The following is a 19,051-nucleotide window of genomic DNA, read 5'->3' as shown; positions in this document are numbered from 1 at the left end:
GTAGAGTTAATGGAGAGCAACCACAGCTTTTGGACAGTGCAGTAGGCCTCTCTCCAGCAACATAAGCTTTACCAGGATTGTGTCACTTAGTCCGGATGATGTGAATCTTTGAAGTTTTACAGACAGTATTATTTTTGATCTAAATTAATGGCCTCAGTCTAATCCTTATAATTATGTCTTCCCAGCACTTATAACCACAGGTTATAAGTTATACAGGTTATAAAGGACAGGTGATTTAATTGGCTGGAGAATCTCAGTCCCACTAGGAATATGCCTCTAGGTCAGAGGTGTATTTAATGAGAGGACTGCTGGAGGATGATCTGATCCTGCAGCCTCCAGCAGCACTGACTTGATGGCATGAGACTCTCTAGAAAAAAAAATCCAGCTAATAACTATGTAAGTCATACTGCAGATACAGCTATTATCATGACTGAAAACACTTCTGCTGTTTGTTTTGGAGGGGGCCACGTATAAACTCTCTGGTGGTTACTGTGGAGCACACCACAGTGTTTGAAAGGGAAAATAGGCATAAAGCTTACATTCGTTTATTCTAGGGCTCATATCCTGTGCCAGCTAAGGCAGAAAAGATCCTGTTTTGTAGACAGCTTCTCTGTATTCTTCAGGGGTATCCTAGTGGTAGGAAATAGTAATACAAGTATTAAAAGTAGCACATGCAACTAAGTTATTGTCCCTTGAGAAAAATGCATTTTAAAATATGTATGTTGTGTTGTATCTGATGTCTAACTAGAAGAATTTGCTGGGTAACACTTGAATGAGTGAACTGTTTACAGTTTCTCAAGACTCAGAAGTTTCATATACAAAATATTATTTTACAAGTCTTTATTGTGGCTTGATTTGTAAACCTCTGTGGAGAGTCTAAGAAGACAAAGATGTTGGAAATAAGAGTTTCTTCTTCCAAGCAGGAAAAGAAAGTGGAAACTTCAGAAAATAATAATAAAAAGTGCTCTAGAGTGTTCATCTCTCTCCAGAACTTCCACTGGGACACTTTGAACTCACTCTCCCACTGACTGTAAGATCTTTTTGACAGAGACTGAAAGTGTCTGGTTACTGGACACTAGTGTCTAGTTGCTGGAAATAAATGGGAAAGCGAAACCAGGCAAAATACACCCAGAGGCAGATGAAAAATTTTTGCATAATGGATGTTCTGAAAATATGTTATAATAACATATGTGTGTTTTCAGGCCTGGGGCCCAGGAGAAGGGGAATGGGAATATTTTTTAAAGAGGCCAGTCAAGTACATATAGCTAGAAATCATGCTTAGGACCTAGCTTAGCTGCAGAAACAGTACATACTTCAAGTCCCCATGGATACCTAATTGAAGTTTTCTCTTAACCAAGACTGCACAAAATCTTTGCCGATGAAATCTGCCTGTGTTATTTCCCATTTTATTATGTTTGGATATTGTATATCTATTTGCCTCTTCCCTTCTTTCCCCATTTTCTCTCACAGCTAAAGTTTAATGTCTATTTTGACGCCTTAGGTCTTTGTACTAGCTTATGAAACAGCCAGGCACAGTGAACTCACTTGCTGTATAAAAGACTAAAGATCACATTGAACCATTACAGAAAACAAAGAAAGTCTGAATATTAATTCAGAACAATTAAGTTCATAAAGGCCAGTATATGGCAGCGCAGTTTCTTTTTAAGAATAAGCTCTGGCTTCAGAAATGGGGTTTCTCCTTAGAAGAAAGCTATGAGACGGATGCGTAACAGAGGATAGACATGAAGCTATCACTTTCTGTATTTTCTTCTTTTGGTCCCTTGATGGGGATAGTAACAGGTTTCAAATGCCTGTCAGTCACAGTTCTTGAAGAGGATGTGGAGGGAGGGAAGAGCCAGGATCAAAACCTGCATAGCTTTAGCAAGTGCTCACCATGAAGGCACAACTCCCTTTCTTCCTCTACACTGTCAGATTTTCTCACTTGATTTCACTTACATTTGTGATTTATCTATCTCCTTGGGATACAATTACATAATATATTCTTTCTGGTAGCAAATCCGGGCTAAGAAGATGCAGGACCCAGCTAACAGCAAGACGGGTAGCAAGCAGGCCTCACAAAGGGCTGTGGATGAGAAATGCTGTTGAGTTGGGCCCGAAGACTCTCTCCTTCTACCCACCCTATGCCCTGAGCAAGATGCACAGGAAAAGCCTCACATCTCAGCTTGCTTAGGACAATTCTAGGACAGACTCCTGTCTAGGAGTAACTTCTCTCTTGGACTGAAGGACAAGAGAGGTCTCACTGAATATGAGTAGCAGGATTTACTCATGTTCTTTGTCTGCCTGCAGCATAGCTTTTGAGGCAGCAACATGTCCAGCTTTCTGAGGCTATTCAGCTACTTCACTGCAAGTTATATTACAGCTCTTATGTATATCCTCAAAAGAGTAATGTGGCAGGACCTGATGAAAAGGCCTTTATTTCCGTAGCAAGTTTCTTTACGTTTATCTTTCTCCTCATCCCTTGTTTTAAAACCTGTTCAGGTCATAAAGTGTCTCTGTAGTCCTTGAAGACAAATACTGTGGCAGTCACAAAATATTTGAGTCCCTCACACTCCTCAGTTACCCTGCTAGCCAGGTTCTGCATTACAGGATAGCTGCCTGCCATAGTGCATGTCATCTCTAAGGTCCTCCCAGTTACCCAGCCAAGAAAGCTATGCTGTTAAAGTGAGGCTCTCTTACTGAGTCCTTCCCCTATGCTGGCTACCTTTCCAAAGGGGAAAAATTGTTTAGTCAACTTACAGGTGTGGTAAACAGACATTTAGCTGAAAGGTATATGTAGTTCTTTTTTTGTACGTACAGATAGATACATGTGTCTGTAAAAAAAAAAAAAAAAAATCCAGAATGACTAAATGACAAAATGCCCTTTAGATATGTTTACAAAGAAGCAGAGGTTCCAATGCCCTCTACCAAAAGCTTTTGCTACAAAAAAAAAAAAAAATCAGTGCTGTGAGCCCCATAGTGTATTACAGAGGAAGAGTGGTCAAAAGTATCCTTATGACAAGGATTAACTACATGACTAAGAAGAGCCACGTTAGCTCTAGGTAACTCTAGGACCTATAGCACAGGTAGTGTGCTGTCACCTGCTATAATGCCCACTAATATCCTTTGTATTGTTATTGTTATATTCTTTGTATTTAAAGACTTTTTCAATGATGTTCTTTATACTTAAGAGCTAAAGGCTGCAGGATTAAATTGATTTATGAATTTTTCAAAGAAGTTATGAAGTACATAGCTGTAGTTAGGCTATGCAAGTCAATATTGATTAGAAGCAGGGGTTTTATATCTGCACTGCCAACCTATCTGACACATACCTATTCCTCTATCAGAGTCGCACATATCAATGATACAGCCCACTATCAGCTTTTGCTCAACATCCCACCACTAAACAAAACAAAATAAATCTATAACCCTACAAAGCAGCTCAATTTTAGCTGCTGGACTCTATATACACGTATTTTTCATCTCAAGATGCCTTTTTGTTCTGTCTTTTTTTTATTCATTTATTTAAAATACTGTGTCTCAGTCCATTCTGCTGGTATTCAGAGTACTGGGAAAGTGAATTGATTCTACATAAATCTTAGCTTTCCAATTTATGTTGTTCCCTTAATGTGTAATATATAGGCCACCTGTGATGGTCTCCGGTTTAGTGCCATCAACTAATTTTGGCACATAACACTGCCCACACCTGTTAAATTGCCATGTTTTGCCTTTAAACTGTAAGATCTAGGAAGGAAGCAGAGTTCTTCCACGGTCTAGGAAAAAAAAAAAAATAAAAAAACATACAGGTAACTTTTTGAAAGCAGTTCATTATGTCACAAAATTTTCATCCCTACTTGTGTCATTAACTGAGTAGTATTCAATGCTGCTGGTGAAACTTGTAAGCTTGCAAAGATGAAAGCTGGGATGGCCATAATGCATAATAACAATTGTTTAAGGACCCATGTAATAAGATCTTTGGTTGCCTTTCCCTTACTCCTTAGAAATAGGCCTGAACATTCTCTGCCCTTTGACACGAGGATGTACAGTCTTTCTTAAAATAGCTTCTTTTTTTTCCCAGGTGGGGAAACCAGGTGGGTTTGTGGTAAGTGGAGGACGACCAGAAAGAGGCTCATTTTGTGGAGAGAAAGGGGTGTTGTATTGCTATAGAAATGTGGCAAATGTTTGACCTTGCCTTTGGGCTGTGAGGCAAAGGTTTGTTTCACAGCTCCCCTGCCCCTCAGTGGCACTCCTTCAATGCACAAAGCTATGCTTATAAAATCTCTTCCTATCATATATTTGCAACTAAAATAAGCAACAAAATTTATGTTTATCATCATATACAGCAAAAGGCAATTGCATCTTTATTAAAGTATTGTGAAAGAATAGCAGGACTGCCTTATAGTCTAAGAAAATATATGAACAACCTGTTCATTCACTGCAACTGCTTGCTGACTACTGTTATCATTTTGGTGGAACTGCATGGGGTGCTGCTCAATCTAGCCTTTGTACTATGAGTAACAGGGCTGTAGATACACAATAAAATAGCATCTTATCTTAGCTGTTCTATAGCCAGGTTTGATCAAAGTGTTTTTGACAGCAAGCTGTGCCATCTAGGAGTCAAGACCCTAAACAAAGCGTGTAGTGTCATAAATGCGTAGATAAAAATATACATGTGCAAATGCACACACGTATATTAGTGGAAGATTATTATCTCTTTTGTGATATGGATCTTTGTGCAGGGATCAGGCACCTGATTAAACCTGTGATGAAGAATCATCTTCTCATCTTAAAATGGATACCTGGTCATGGTGACTTACATAGCTGTCATTTGCTTGTTAACATTCTTCTTCAGTAATTAGAAGTCAAGCCTACTAGTTAGTGCTTGATATCACAAAGGGATGAGGTCAAGTAGTGACATCTAAAATAGACCTTGTCTTCATCTCCATGCGGATTCACTAACATAGAGTAGTCCTTTCATTGAATTATTCTAGGCAGACGTCATGGTTCTTATGGCACATAAATTCCCTTCCCCAGTGAAAGTATCTAAGGATAGCTTTGACAGGTTTACTCCATGAGGGCTGGACTAATTTTCTTCACTGGCGTTGGTGCTAAGGCAGTTTATTACACAGTTCTCCATAGTCTTGCACAAATACTGTTGTACATTGACTTGTGTCCCCCTGACACTCAACACCCACCCTCCCCCGCTCAGAAACACTCTTATTTGCTTAGAAAACACCAGTGTTGCCATTTTATACCAGGTTGTTTGCATCTGTTACCTCTGAGTTTGGACCAATTAACTATATGTACCTTTTGGGGTTTTTTGGTGCTTAACTGAGTCTCTTGCAGTGCTCTGCTGTTCTGTACACTCCATGGATCAGAATCAAATGAAGTTTATCATACTGTGGTTGTTTACAATTCACTGTGGTGTTGTTGCTGCACAGAAGATTAATGATGTCAACTTTAATGACAAGGTTATTTCAGATAGCAGAATGCCAGCCACATGCATGCAATCTTACAGACTCCAAAAGGAGACTAAGTTTTATTTAAACTTAAAAATATACCTTTACATGTAGGATTGTACCTGGTTCATGCATTGCAACAGAAGCAGCATGGCCCAAATCTTGCAAATAACATTCAAATGTACTCCTCATGAGAGATTAGAAAAACTTTGGGCTGCTTAGCAAAATTATCAGTCCATTATAACGTGACCTATCAAAGCTAAAAGTGCCATGAGATGCTCTGCTGAACTGTGTAAAACATCTAAATTATACCAGATTGTAATTGTATTTGACTACATAACTGGTGTTTAAGTGACGTCTGTTGTTACTCCAGAATTGTTCACTTACAGCCCTCACAGCATCCTCCAGAGCAGCTGGTATTATTATTAGGAAGTAGTTGATTCTGGAGAGTGATAAGATAAAAAGGCAGCTGTATTAATCTTAATACAAAGTATTAATAGCATTGGTTTCATGTAAAGTATTATTCATGACTTGATGATACCTGTTGCATAACTGTATGGGACCCTGTCTGTCACAAAGAAAAAAAAGAAAACACGGCAATCTCTCCTTCTTTTAGAACACAAATACATAAATTTTAATCTGAGAAAAATACAAAATGAAACCATGTACAAGTTATGTACAAACCCTTTTTACAGGACAATATATTTATCACTGGATATTACATATGACAAAGTCAGGTAGATCATTTCTGAGCACCAGCAGTTGTTCTCTCTCACCAACCCATAATAGTAAAAGTAAAATGATGAAGTCATACTCCTTTTTCTTGATGAACTTATAAGTTAAGATGGATAGCTGGTTCTCAGTGTACCCACCCTTTTGACACTCCAAAATTATAACTAAATAGACACATGTAGGCATCAAAATATGTTGTATATACCTGTTTGTGTGTGTGTAGTTTTTTCCCTGAAGGCAGGAAAAAAAAAACTATCAGGCTTGAACTCTACAGAAATTCAAAAGTTAAAGTTATTTCAACTTTCTTTTTTTGGACAGAGGTTAGATTATTTACACTGGCTAAGCATGTGTCTCCCAAGCTGTACCATGGCAGAAGCAGCGTTTTTTAACTGCTACTTAAGGAAAATTTAAGATAAGTCCTGATGACATTTTCATGTGGTTCCTGTTAGTTATTGTCCAGTCAACAAAGTGCTCATATGCCAGATTTTTGGTTTCTGAAATATCTGTTTTGTATTACATGTATTAAAATGCGTATATGTTGTGTTTAATATTTTTTCTTAAGTTACAAAGATTGCCTCTAAAGTGCATTGACTGAAGCAGTAAAAAGCTTTCTCTCAACCTCACTAAGGTTCTAATTAGATGCAGCATTACCATGTTTAGCGCCTTAAGTTAGATATCATTCTAAATTGGACCCAAAGTACTAAAAATTTATTTTATATTTTCTTCTTTCCCCTTACCCCTTCTCATTTTGACAGTTAACAGTTGTACACCATTATATAAATCAGATACATTAGACCAGCAGTCCTATCTATTAACTTCAGTGGAATTTACTTGGTTATAGAGACTACTGCACATTATAGACTATACAGTTTCAAAGTGGCTGCATGTTCTATCTCAGTGAATATCTGTGCAGAATAGATATATTACTTATATAAATATAGCTTTGATAAATGCTGGGGCAGAATTGTCAGTACTGTAAGCCTACGTACCATCCATGGTAGTGGCCACAGCTGAACAGCTGCTCCATTCGATTATTTCAGAAGGGGGCCATACCCACACCTACTAGTATTGCTTAATACAAAAGTACTATGAATATTGTGCTTGCTAACTGAATATTAGGAAAACTGCTGTGTATATATAACAAATTGAAAAAAAAAAAACCAAACAAAAAATCCTCAAACCAAAACAAACCACAAAAACTATATCTCCTAAGACTAGGAGTTTTCAAACACCCTTAGAATTAAAAAAAAAAAAAAAAAAGAAAAAGAAGTTAGAATTCAAAAGGTGCTTCTTCATATTTTGGGGATATTGGTGGTTCAGATGGCAGGGAGAGGAAAACAAAAGAAGGAATTCAAAGAACTTTATCCTGAATTTTTCTGTGCATCTGCCATTGACTTTTTGACATATATTCCCAGGCCAATCCACTGTAACAGAGAAAGGATTTCTGTTTTTACTTTGCCTTGTTCATCACCTTTCACACACTTGTGTATTTTGTTTAAGCTCAGTTAAAACTAGAAACGAAAGGTGAGACACACACTTCTTTCGGTGCCAAAGAAATTCGCAAACAAAATACCTAACACTCACAAACACCCTGACCTCAATATGTGTTCATTTCAAATGCATTGTGATCTAGAAGTCTTTACAAATCTGCTTCTTGATAAAACCATTTAAGCTCCTACTCTGTGCTTAACTTTGAGCCCATGTGAACCAGCTAGAAGAAGGCAGTTGCTAACATGTTTATGAATTCACCAGTGAGTGACCAAGCAGTGGAAAGATGCATAATTGCCCATTTGTAAATTATTGCTTTTATTGTCATGCATTAGTTTATGCATCCAGTTATTGCAGTAGGTGTTAGATGTACTTTACGCACACAGAAATCCCAACAAATCCAGTCCTCTGTGAATGAGAATACACTAGTACACATTCTCCTTCTACTCTAAGAGGTCAAGAAATGCATATCTTCCTTACACTGGCCAAAACTTCCAACAAATTAACAACTTTGCCCGCCACCACCAAACAATCTATAATAAAAGGCTATAGACAAAATTTTTGTAGTGTTTCCTGGACATTGTATGCAAACTATTTTTCCCCCTTTCCACATTTGGCTGAGTCCAGTTAAGTCTTTTCAAACCCATGCTGCCTGAGTCATTGAGTGGTCATTTTCTATAGAATTCAAAAGTAGGAGAACAAAATATCTTTAGTATGGCTAAACCTGACTTCCTGTACAGCCTGTAAGATGCTGAAGACTTATCGTCTCTTTCAAGACACCTATGCGGCTTAATAAGGCCACCTGGGATCCTAATTATCCTGAACCTCATGGCCTTCACCCTGGTGAAGCAGCACTGCCTTTCCCACCAAAGATGAACTGGAAACAGCTACGTGCTTACATTTGCATGGGGATTTGGCTGTGTCATGTCACTCTCACCCTCCCTGCTTTCTCTATCCCTATGTATGTTCCTGGCTTTTGGGCAAGTAGAGCTTACAAGGTTCCTTTGAGTTACAGGTAGAATAGCAATGTTGTCCATGAACCTATAACACTGTATAATTGATTGTACGCTAGATGAAGGGATTTTTACTTCCCACCACATATGCTTCCTGCTGATTTAAAAGAAGGGGAGCTGTTAAAATGGAGGTGACAGTTTTAGAAAGTGTTTGCAAAGCACAAGGAAATGTTTGCATATCTCTTTTTTTTTTTCCCCATTAAATAAATGTATTATATATGTAACATCTTAGAATCCATAGTAAGACAGTCACATTGAGGCCTCAAAAATTGCATTTAGACTCTGAATATCTTATTTTCTTTCCACCTTAACTTTTGCTGTATTGGACACTTGCCAAGCAAACAACATCCCATTGGAGGACAGTTTTGTCCTTTCATCTTAGTGCTCATGGGCTTCAGGAAACAAATTAAAATAATAGCCATGAGACAGAGAGGCAGCGGGCTTTCTGGCAGTGTGGGAGCAGGTTCATGGGTGTGAGGTGGGGGCCAGGAACACACACCTACTTCAGCAGTAAGAAAAGGTTCTGTAGAGTATTCTCAATGCAACACTAATGTAGCTAACAGGAATGGCTGCTTTTTGGTCAAGCCAGGAGGAAACAGTAGGTGCAATTCCTCCCTGTGCTCTCCTGTAAGTCAGTCATACATTTTCTTTTTCTTTGTGTCTTTCTTCACCCACCCCCCACCCCAATAAAAATAATGACCACCTTCTCATGATGTCTCTATCAAATACATAAACCCCACAAACACTTATATAAGCATGTTTATATCCACACATACGTCTATGTGTGTATGTGTAGACATGCCTATATGCAAATACAGGCAAACATTTTATCCAGTGCATGAGTTGCTAATAAAAATAACTGTTTAGCCTGTAATAATTGTGTATACAATTAACAAAAAAGCTGAAATTCCCACCCCCATTGTTTTTTGAGAAAGGAATAAGAATTATCAATAAATATCAAAAAGTTATTCTACATCAGTTGTCACATGGTCTGCCAGCTGTTGCTTAGGCCACTTTCCCAGCTACTTGCCCTGGTGTAACTCCATATACCCAAAACCCAGATACTGGTGCTGGCCCTATTTTAGTCTTTAATGGCTAAACATCAAAGATCTCCAACAGGTTTTCTCCATGATCCTCCACCTAATTGCCAGAAGTCAGTCCTCTGTCTTTGATCATCAGAAAGAGGAGTGAGAAAAGATTATTGATTGCTCTTAGCTTTTCTAGAAATGGGAAATGCAAACTGTACCAGTTTCTCTCTGCCTTGCATGCTCTCTACAGGTGGTGTTCTGTCTGTCATTACATACAGAACCATCTGTGCTGGGAGAAAGCATAAGTGTATTTTAAAAAAACATGAGTATATTTAAGTACAGTTGGCAGCGTGATATTTTTGAGTGTGACAGTTAAACTGGACAGAGACACGCACAAACCTTAGCTAAGTTAGGGGTGTTGTATTTGCTTCATTAGTATGTTTTATCCAGTGAATGCTCCCTTTTGAAAGAAGGACACTCAGAAATGGCACCGTATATGAGAAACTATAAGATATAATGTTTTATGTATGTCCCTACAGCAAAAGACTAGTCTTCTAAGAAAAAAAAAATTAAAAAAAAGTCACATGTGCTTGGTGAAGTTGAACACAAAGAAGTTCAAACATTCTCCTGTACTCAGAACCAGCTTTTTTCACTCCGGTTATAAGATGAATGCAGTTCATAAATGAAAAAGGAGCACTGACTTCAAAATAAAGGCTTAACATGACCCAACACAGAATCTGGATGTAGATTATAATGTGTCAGTAGCTGAAGCAGCATAGATCGGAAGAACTGACCAGAATAATCTTCTATTTTGAGGACTGTGAAATGGGTTAAACGTGGTCTAACTAATAATCAAAACCTGCTTAAATTATTTTGTTACTTTGAAGGAGAGTGAAATATTTTAAACAATCCAATTTTACAGCTAGTGTATTAACAATTCTTGTATTGTCTTTAAATAGCTATTCTACAAAATATAACAACAAAGTAGTCACAGTCCAAGAAGTCACTCCAGAATAAAAAGTCTATTAGGTGTTTGTTAGTATGGTTATATTTGTACTGCAGCCAGTGGACAAACATTAAAGCTGAGATAGTTTAGCCTAAATGTTGGATTATATAGTGGACATCATTGTTTTCACAATAAATTGATCTGCTCTGCATTTGTTTGATTCACCGATATTTCTCTAATGATAATATGTTTTATTGTGGTGTTTAACAATTCTGCAAAATTACAAAGCCTAAAGTTACCTTGCACAATGAAAATCTCTTTCCTGATGACTGTGGTTTTGGTTTAATCCTTATTATCACAGCCTTTTTTTTATTTTTTTGTGTTGGCTTGGGGTGTTTTTTGGTCACACAACTGTGTTAGATGTTGCTAATTTGAGACAGAGAGAGTTACTAAATCATTTAAAACAGCAAATGCTTGGGTGGATAGATACTGCAGCACAGATATGAAACATCATATTTTTGTCTGATGGCTATAAAGCTTGTTGACAACTTTGTGAAACTGCTGACACAAAAGGCACCCATCAAAGGCCTTTTGTAGGTTATCATAATAAATACATTCATTAACTTTATTTTGATTTGGTTATTACTGTACTTTACTTTATGTGTGGTGTCCCAGCAAAGGAAAAAAAAAAAATAAAAAAAACAAACACAAATTCTAAAATAAGAAGTTACTTGGTTCAGGAATTAACTGGGAACAGCATGTTGTGACATTAGAGAGCTGAGGCTAAACCAATTTTTAATCTTCAGCTGAACTCACCAAAAGGAGATTCAGTGTGCCTTTTACCAAGGTATGAGCTATCACCAAAGTGCAAAGATCTGTAGATAAACATTTATACATATCAGGAAGAATCTGAACCAATTAAATAATCATAATCTATGCAAGGCCAGCTGCACTTCTGAAGTAAGCAAGCAGCAAAAGATAGTAGATGTGAAGGTTTATAACTTATGATTTCATGTGCTATTTATACACTCTGGTTTAAAGCACTGTAATGCATGGCAAAAGAAGAGGAAATGCCAAGCCTGACTTCTGGAAATTAGCAGCTGCTGCTGGCTAATGGGAAGTGGAGTGGAATTGCCAGATTTGCCATTTATAGAAAGTGCTGCCTATGAACACATGATCTATATGGCACTCAGTTTAGAGTAGTGATTTTTACTAAGCTTGTGTTGCAGGAAGTTACTGAGGATGCTGGGTTTCTGTCTGTGTATGTGGACATGTAGTGTGGGAGCGGGGCACAGTGTGTCTGTGTGGGGTTATTGAACCTTAACATAACTGGCAATTAAGAGCTGTACATGATAATGAAACAAAGAATATTTCAGAATGTTACATGTACAAAAATATGACTTTCAACTTTGAAAATAAATAAGTTCAGTTTATTAAGAGCTGGTGTCAATGCTGAACAAAATACACATCCTCCAGTAAAGAAACATTTTGGTGAACTGGTTTTTCTTTTTTTTTCTTTTTTTTTTTTTTTTTGATTTACTAAAATACAAGTTGGACCTTTTTTTTTTCTTCTTGTAAATATATCATTTGTCTCCCTTAATTACATGTCCTTATAACTGTGGCCATCATTCTCCTTTAAGCCAAAGATTGAGGTTTGTTTTTTTTTGAATTCTTAGGAGTCTGGCCACATATGCAGGTTTTTATAAGGGAATATACTTGACGATGAAAAAAAAGAAAAATATATTTTTTCTAATAAATAAAAATAATTTAAAATGCTAGAGGCTATACATGACTAGTTTTGATTATGTTCATTTATAAATGAAATAGTTTCCAAAATACGTGGAAGCAATATTAAAGGCAGACAAACAATCATCTGTCTACTTTTTATTTTCCCGTTAAGCTTGCCCTTCTTCTCCATCAGTTATTCAGCATGTAAGAGGAATAAATGTCACATCACCATTCATGAAGTTTGTCAGGCTTTAAAAAAATAGTTCTGTCCTCGAAGGAGTCAACATTCATCTTCAACTTCTCTGATTGGTGGTATCAAGCTGCTTGTCGATTTATATTGATTGATCTGATTGGCCATGTGAGTGCTCATGGGCTTGATTTGAATGTTTCTGGGATAGGCATTATCCGGCTCATCTGTAAACCATTTCTTTTCTGCTAAGGAGCAAAACGGGTAGAGACAGAATAAGGAGGGAAAATGAGAGTTTTAGTTAGTGACACACATAAACACATAAACATTTGAAAAACAAAAAAAGGAGGGGGAGCAGTCAGTAAAGTTTACAGAGAAAAGGTGATCATTAGAAGGTGACTGTGACTAATTGCAGTGCATTAGATTAATACCTCTGAAAATGCTTTTTATGAAATAATGACATGTTTGCAGATTTAATAGTAGAAGCTAAAGAAAACTTCAATATGATAGTTTGTTTGTTGAATGTAAGAGAGCTTTCATTTTTTATGCTCAGGTGAACATCCTCTGATTTATTTATTGAAAAAATGATACAAATAAAGGGCTAAACTAAGAAGCCAGCCAACTAAGGGGAATGCAGAAAAAAGCATGTGGGTCCATATACAGAGGAACACCTGAAGAGTCAGAGGCTACTCTGAACCATTTCAGCCTTGGGGTGGCCACTACCCTGGCTCAGAAATCGTTCAGGAGAATGTAAAGAATCTCCTGTGAAAGTTGGTCCCAGAATAAATAGGGCTTGCATTCATGCTGCCCAATGGCAGCCTTCCTGCATGGGATGATCATTACATTGCGACTTAGCAACCTGGCTGCTTGGGCACTGCTGAAATCTCCTGTTTGTGAAGTGGTATGGAGCACACCTGATGCTATAGATGAGGGGCTCAAGAGTAATCCTGAATGGGTTGGTTACAATACATGACAGCAAGGCAGAGGAAGTAAGATCTTAAAGGAAGATTGGAGAGGAAGCTGTTCCTTTTATAGCTTTGGGCAGTGTCTTTTTCCATGAACATAGGAAGAATTTTATGGGACTGATTGAAGATGGGCTGTGAACAAAGTGGGAATGAGTGAGGATGCTGAGAGGCTGTGGCACTGCAGCCATTTCCTAGCTGCTTATCATTGTGACCACTATATTGTGTTCATATGCAGATCTGGACAAAAAACTTCATAAAATTTACAAATGAAAAAAAATTAAAATAATTTTCTTAAACCCTTTAAAGAACAATTGGTGCTGTCATTTCTTAATTACAGTTGGGAAACTTTACAAGATAGCACTATTCAGAATTAGAGAGTCTAGGTCTCAGGGCAGCTTATGGCCATTAGGTACTCGTGCTTTGACAAGCATTTGTGAACAGGGGTCTCCATTCTCACTCTCCTTCCCCATATTCCAGAGGCAAGTGGGCAGCAATGGTTCTGCAGGTGGGATTCTACAGCCGGTGCGTTTTCATTATCACATGCAAGGCTTATCACATCAGAGCTGCTGCTCTTACATGTATGCACTACTACTCATGTATGCACCACTTACATGTATGCACTACTACTAGTGCACTACCCAATGGGGGATCCAGAATGTTTCATAAGCTTCAGTGTCTCACATACATAATAAAACCTGCTGCTTTTGCTGACCCCTGAAATGCAGCCGTATCTCGGCTAGAATCTGGGCAGGAGTAGAAGCAGTGCTCTTTTAAAATAAATAAATGAGTAAAACTAAGCAGAGTAAAATCTACCTTGGAAACCCAAGGATCAAGCACAAAAGCTCAGGAGGTGAAGCCAAGAATAGAAACTGGAAGACTAGGAAGAATAAAGGACAAATATCCTGGCATAAATGCACAAAAAGAAGCAACTAGCTTTAAAGTTAGGGCCTCTAAACAAGTGTATTGATTTCCAGAATTCCTTAACTTCTCAGTAATTTTTGTGCATATGAAATTTAACCACTTATACCTGATATGGATTTTAAGCATCTACATATAACACCCTCACTTCCCAACAACAAATCCCAAACTTGTGGGTGTTTAATACATCTTTTATATTTTTCAATATATATTTGTTACCTGTGCTTATAAAACTTTTTTAAAAAATTTAAGAACTTTTTAAAAATTTTGAATTGAAAAAAAAAATTGTATTAATTTTTAGTGGCTTATTACTGAAATAAAACTACTGTATTATTTTTCTTGTGATTTTCTAAAATGTATTTTACATCCCACTCATTTACAATCAGGCTAAATATTAAAGTTACCTGAGTCTGAACAATATTCAGCCTCCTATCTCCCTCTCTCTCTCTCAGTCTCCTTTACCTATTATAATTAAGTTCCCTTTGATTTGAACAGATTGGACGATAGGAATTCATAATGTTACATCCTGCACACTGAAGCTAACTGATTAAGTGCTTTAAATTATTCTTCCTGACAGAATGATAAAGTTACAATCTGTTCAGCGATGATCTACAGCTTGCCAGACTCCTACTGCTTCTTTCTACATTCATTTATCTTTTTGTCAAGCAGCTAAAAAAAAAAAAAAAAAGAAAAAAAAAAGCAGCGCCTCAATTCCATAGATCTTTTAAAGTAATCAGAACATCTGAATTATTAATGAGACTTTAAGGGAATGGTTCCTGATAGGGGCTGGTTTAAGAAAGGTTGTAGGGAAAAAAAATAATCCGTGAATGTGTACACATCAAAATAATTTCAGCTCCTTTTAAAAAATCATTTAGTTCAAGTGTGACACATGAGCCATTATGCATTTGAGGAAACCAATTTTATGTGATCTACGATTAAACTAACCTTTCAGAGAGGTGTAAAGTGTGATGGTTATCATGTTTTTAAAGCCCTGCAAGATCATATAAACAATTTCAAACTAACAGTTTTCTAATGTTTTGTGTTTAAAATGGTTTTGAGGCAAGTTAAGCACTGTGAACTTTTATCTCTACCTTTTTTCTTTTAACATATGGTGCACAAACTTTCCTTACAAACAGAACTTGGTGCAAGTTAATTCAATCTTATAACAAGAAAGGGAGAACTGTGTGAGTGTTAAGGATCAGAACTGCCCCCTGTTTCTCAGCAGCCAGTGTAAAAGCACTTCCATCTTCCCTGTTTTCCCTGCAATTTTCAAAACAAGGCAATTATGCATATGTTAATCTTTACAATGAAACTCATATCCAGGGAGCTGATCTTTAAAAAGACACCATTAGGTCTCTATGCCTTTACCTGGGAAGTAATACAGACAAATAATAAATGCAGAAACTGGTAGATTCAAATTTCTTTTGGTGGTTGAGTTTTGGGTTTTTTTTTTTTTTTTTTGTTTTGTTGTTGTTTTGGTTTGGGTTTTTTGGTTTTTTTTTAACAGTGCTGAAACCTTGATCCAGGCATTAGCATCTCCAGCATCAAATGCTTGGACCCAGCTGACCTCTACACTTACCTTTGAAATGTGAGTCTGACACTCCTCATCTTTACTCTTGGTCACTAAGATATTCTCCTGCCATTTACTAAATGTCCTTCATGAATCCCTTACAGACTTCTCGGTCTTTTTTCTTATGTTCACAGTCTGACTTTGACATGTCTTCCAAAGTCTTTGGATGGACTTCTGTATATCTTAAACAAACTCCCTACTCTTTCCTTTAAATCAGTTCAGAAAACTCTTTTTAATTCTGTAAATATTGTTATATTCACCAACTTTTTTTTTTTTTTTCTCTGTCATGTTCAGTCTGTTTCTCTCCCTTTTAGCATACATGCATATGGATCCTTACCAGATAAGTTTCTACATTATAGTGAGAATAGGCATAGTATCTGGTGGGTGTGGTTTTGACAGCATCATCAGAAAGATGTTGGAACAGCTAAGTAACAATGTATCACAAAGCAGAAAACATTTACTTTCCTCTCAAACACCTCTGTTTGCAATAAGCTATCAGCATCCCAGTATGGCCATGAAAGCGCTAAAGGCTTCAAGCTTTTATTACACTTACACAATTAGCATCTTGTGTAAGACTGTTCCCTGCAGCATAAAAAGATATAAATAAATTAAAATGATCAAAATACAGCCTTCTTTAAGTTGCATAAGACTCTAGCAATTCTTTCCAACAGATCTGCTGTTTTGCTGCTTTAAAATTTCTATCACAATTCTGGACCAAGTAATCACATTTTAATACATGTCACTGTGAAACACCCTCTCTTTGAGCAGAGGTGAAGAAAGTACTAGCTAAACATGCCACAAGGATTTTACTAAATCTGTATTCTCACCATAATCCCGGTTTACCTTACAATTGTTTTAAGCATGCATTTTTTTCTTTTGTGACACTTGCACTTGCAAATGAGTCTATATGTGTTTGTGTGCCTCCCCCTCTCCACATAGGTAGCTTGTTTAGGCTAAGCTGAAAATTCTCCTATGCAATTTCTTCCTGTATGAGAAAAAAGTAATGAGAGTTTCTCCACCACCCGCTCAGCAATTCTTTGTTGCTAGATGTGTATTTTATGTGTAGCAGGCAGTAAGGAATTTGCAGGGAAAGAGAGAAGAAACTATCCTAACTTTCTGTGAAGGTCTTTATTTTGCTCCAAGGCAACTAAATTTTGGGGACAAACATGCTATTTTTGACTTGCTCTTGGTGATTCTTTTTTTTATTATTTTTTTAGACTAGCAAAATTCTTATTTTTAATAATGGAAATTTCACTGGAAAATGCCTGATTCTGCCACTTTAGGCCAGTGGCAACCCATGCCAAGAACCTTAAGTCTTTCTAGATAGAGTTTTGTGTCAACACTCAGATCAAAAAGTTACTAAGAACCTAGTTTCTATTGTGAAAACCATGCCAGGACTACCGTAAGTAGCAGTGCCTCCTTTCAAAGCCTTAAAATATTACCTCTTGATGCTGCTTTTACACTTTCAAAAACTAACAAGGGTAGTTACTAGGAATGTTTGACTTGAGATAGGTTTCTGAACAAATTGGAGATTTCCTGTGACTTTTTAATATTTAAAAAAAAATTATAACATAGCTGATTGATTCTTCATAACATATATGATTCTTCTACTTGTAATATCCAACCTCCCAATTTCATTAGTATACCCATATCAGGAAATCTTCATCACAGTAATTAACTATTTGATCAATTTAATGTAGTTAGCAGTGAAATTGCACATCGTATAACTAAAAGTGAAATTGCACATTGTATAACTAAAAAGTTATACAGTTGCACATTGTATAACTAAGAATTCTGACTTTAGGGCAGAAGACAGGAGAATCAGAATTTAACATGATTTTAAGAATCAAGATTTGCATCCATATTACATATCCCCCTTCTGTTGCTTTCAAAGTAGACAAGTTGCTTCTGTAATGTGCACTGTTAATATTTTTTCTGTTTGAGCTGCACAGTTATAGAAATACTATTTATTTGGATAAAATCATTACATAGTGTGTGACAAGTGGCTTCATATTAACACCCTTCCTCCTTCTGCTAAATGGAAAACAGATAAAACATTAATGGAAAAGCATTTTGGTGTCAAAGCCATTAACATTCTTCCAAAATGCATAACTGCTCTTGACTATCTTCAGTCAATATTGCCAACATAAAAAGATGCTCATGAACGTACACGGGGGACAGGGGAGTAAAGAGGGAAGGGAGGAAAGGAATTGGAATGAGGAATGGGAAATAAAAGTAATGTCTGTATGAGGGTAGGCATCTTCATTGAGCAGGAACCTGGGTGTTCACAAAAGGACACGTGCAATTAGAAAGGCAAGCAGATGAGAGGATAAAAAAATAAAACAGGGTTGAGCAACAGCAGCAGCAGCAGCAGCCAGTTTCACTTCTGTTTTGGAGGGAAAAAAAGAGCAAAAGAAAACCAACAAAACAAACAAACAAACAAACAAACCAATAACTGAATAAAGTTTGTAATTTTTTTTTTTTTTTAATTTCACAAGTTTTCACAAGGACAAAGTTATAGAAGGAAACCCACAGCAGTTGCTAGGTCATGCAGAACCATTAATTGTCATACCTTGGCCCATTCTATTCATCCTTGTTGCACTTTAGAAAAAGAAGTAAGCTATGTAAGTTTTACAATGCTTTTAAACTGTCATATTTCCTGTTGAGCACTTTAACTGGCACATCCTTGTAGTAATAAATATTCTTAGGGCAAAACATGATAACTTTCTTTGAGAAAAGAAATACATGAATTTGTCTTTAGTGTGAAGAGCAACTGTAGTGACTCATTTGTGGGGGAGCATCCATAATTTGCAATGTAGTTTATTGATAGGACATACAGCTGCATTTGAATGCACATACACATATGTACTGTATTCCAATCATTATGCTTAACACTGCACAGTGATACTCTCTGCAGCCCACTTAATATGGTTCCAGGTTTTGTCAGTAAAAGTGCTTGGCTTCATTGTCAATTCACACAGCAAGCAAATCTTCAGAATTATCATGCTTGGGAAGGGAAG

At 36.9% G+C, this 19,051-nt stretch overlaps 1 protein-coding gene across 43 annotated transcripts in view; it reads right to left on the bottom strand.

Moving 5' to 3' along the window:
• Positions 1 to 6,063: 6,063 nt before the first annotated feature.
• KCNMA1 (potassium calcium-activated channel subfamily M alpha 1) overlaps positions 6,064 to 19,051 on the bottom strand; it is a 491,027-nt gene continuing 478,039 nt past the window's right edge. For 17 of the 43 annotated variants that reach the window (XM_061450666.1, XM_061450643.1, XM_061450649.1 and 14 more), the window contains 2 exons: positions 18,604 to 18,632; positions 6,064 to 12,826 (listed from right to left, as the gene is read on the bottom strand). In XM_061450666.1, the coding sequence (XP_061306650.1) occupies positions 12,672 to 12,826; positions 18,604 to 18,632 (184 nt within the window). In that variant the 3' untranslated portion in view covers positions 6,064 to 12,671. The remainder of the gene's footprint in view (positions 12,827 to 18,603; positions 18,633 to 19,051) is intronic. The other 26 variants (XM_061450589.1, XM_061450624.1, XM_061450702.1 and 23 more) reach the window with 3 other exon arrangements.

The sequence above is a fragment of the Pezoporus flaviventris genome, unplaced genomic scaffold (assembly GCF_033815535.1).
Source record: "Pezoporus flaviventris isolate CSIRO_AGI_PZ_B2104156 unplaced genomic scaffold, CSIRO_AGI_Pfla_v1 ptg000001l, whole genome shotgun sequence".
Lineage (NCBI taxonomy): Eukaryota > Metazoa > Chordata > Aves > Psittaciformes > Psittacidae > Pezoporus > Pezoporus flaviventris.
This window is presented reverse-complemented; position numbering and strand designations above follow the sequence as displayed.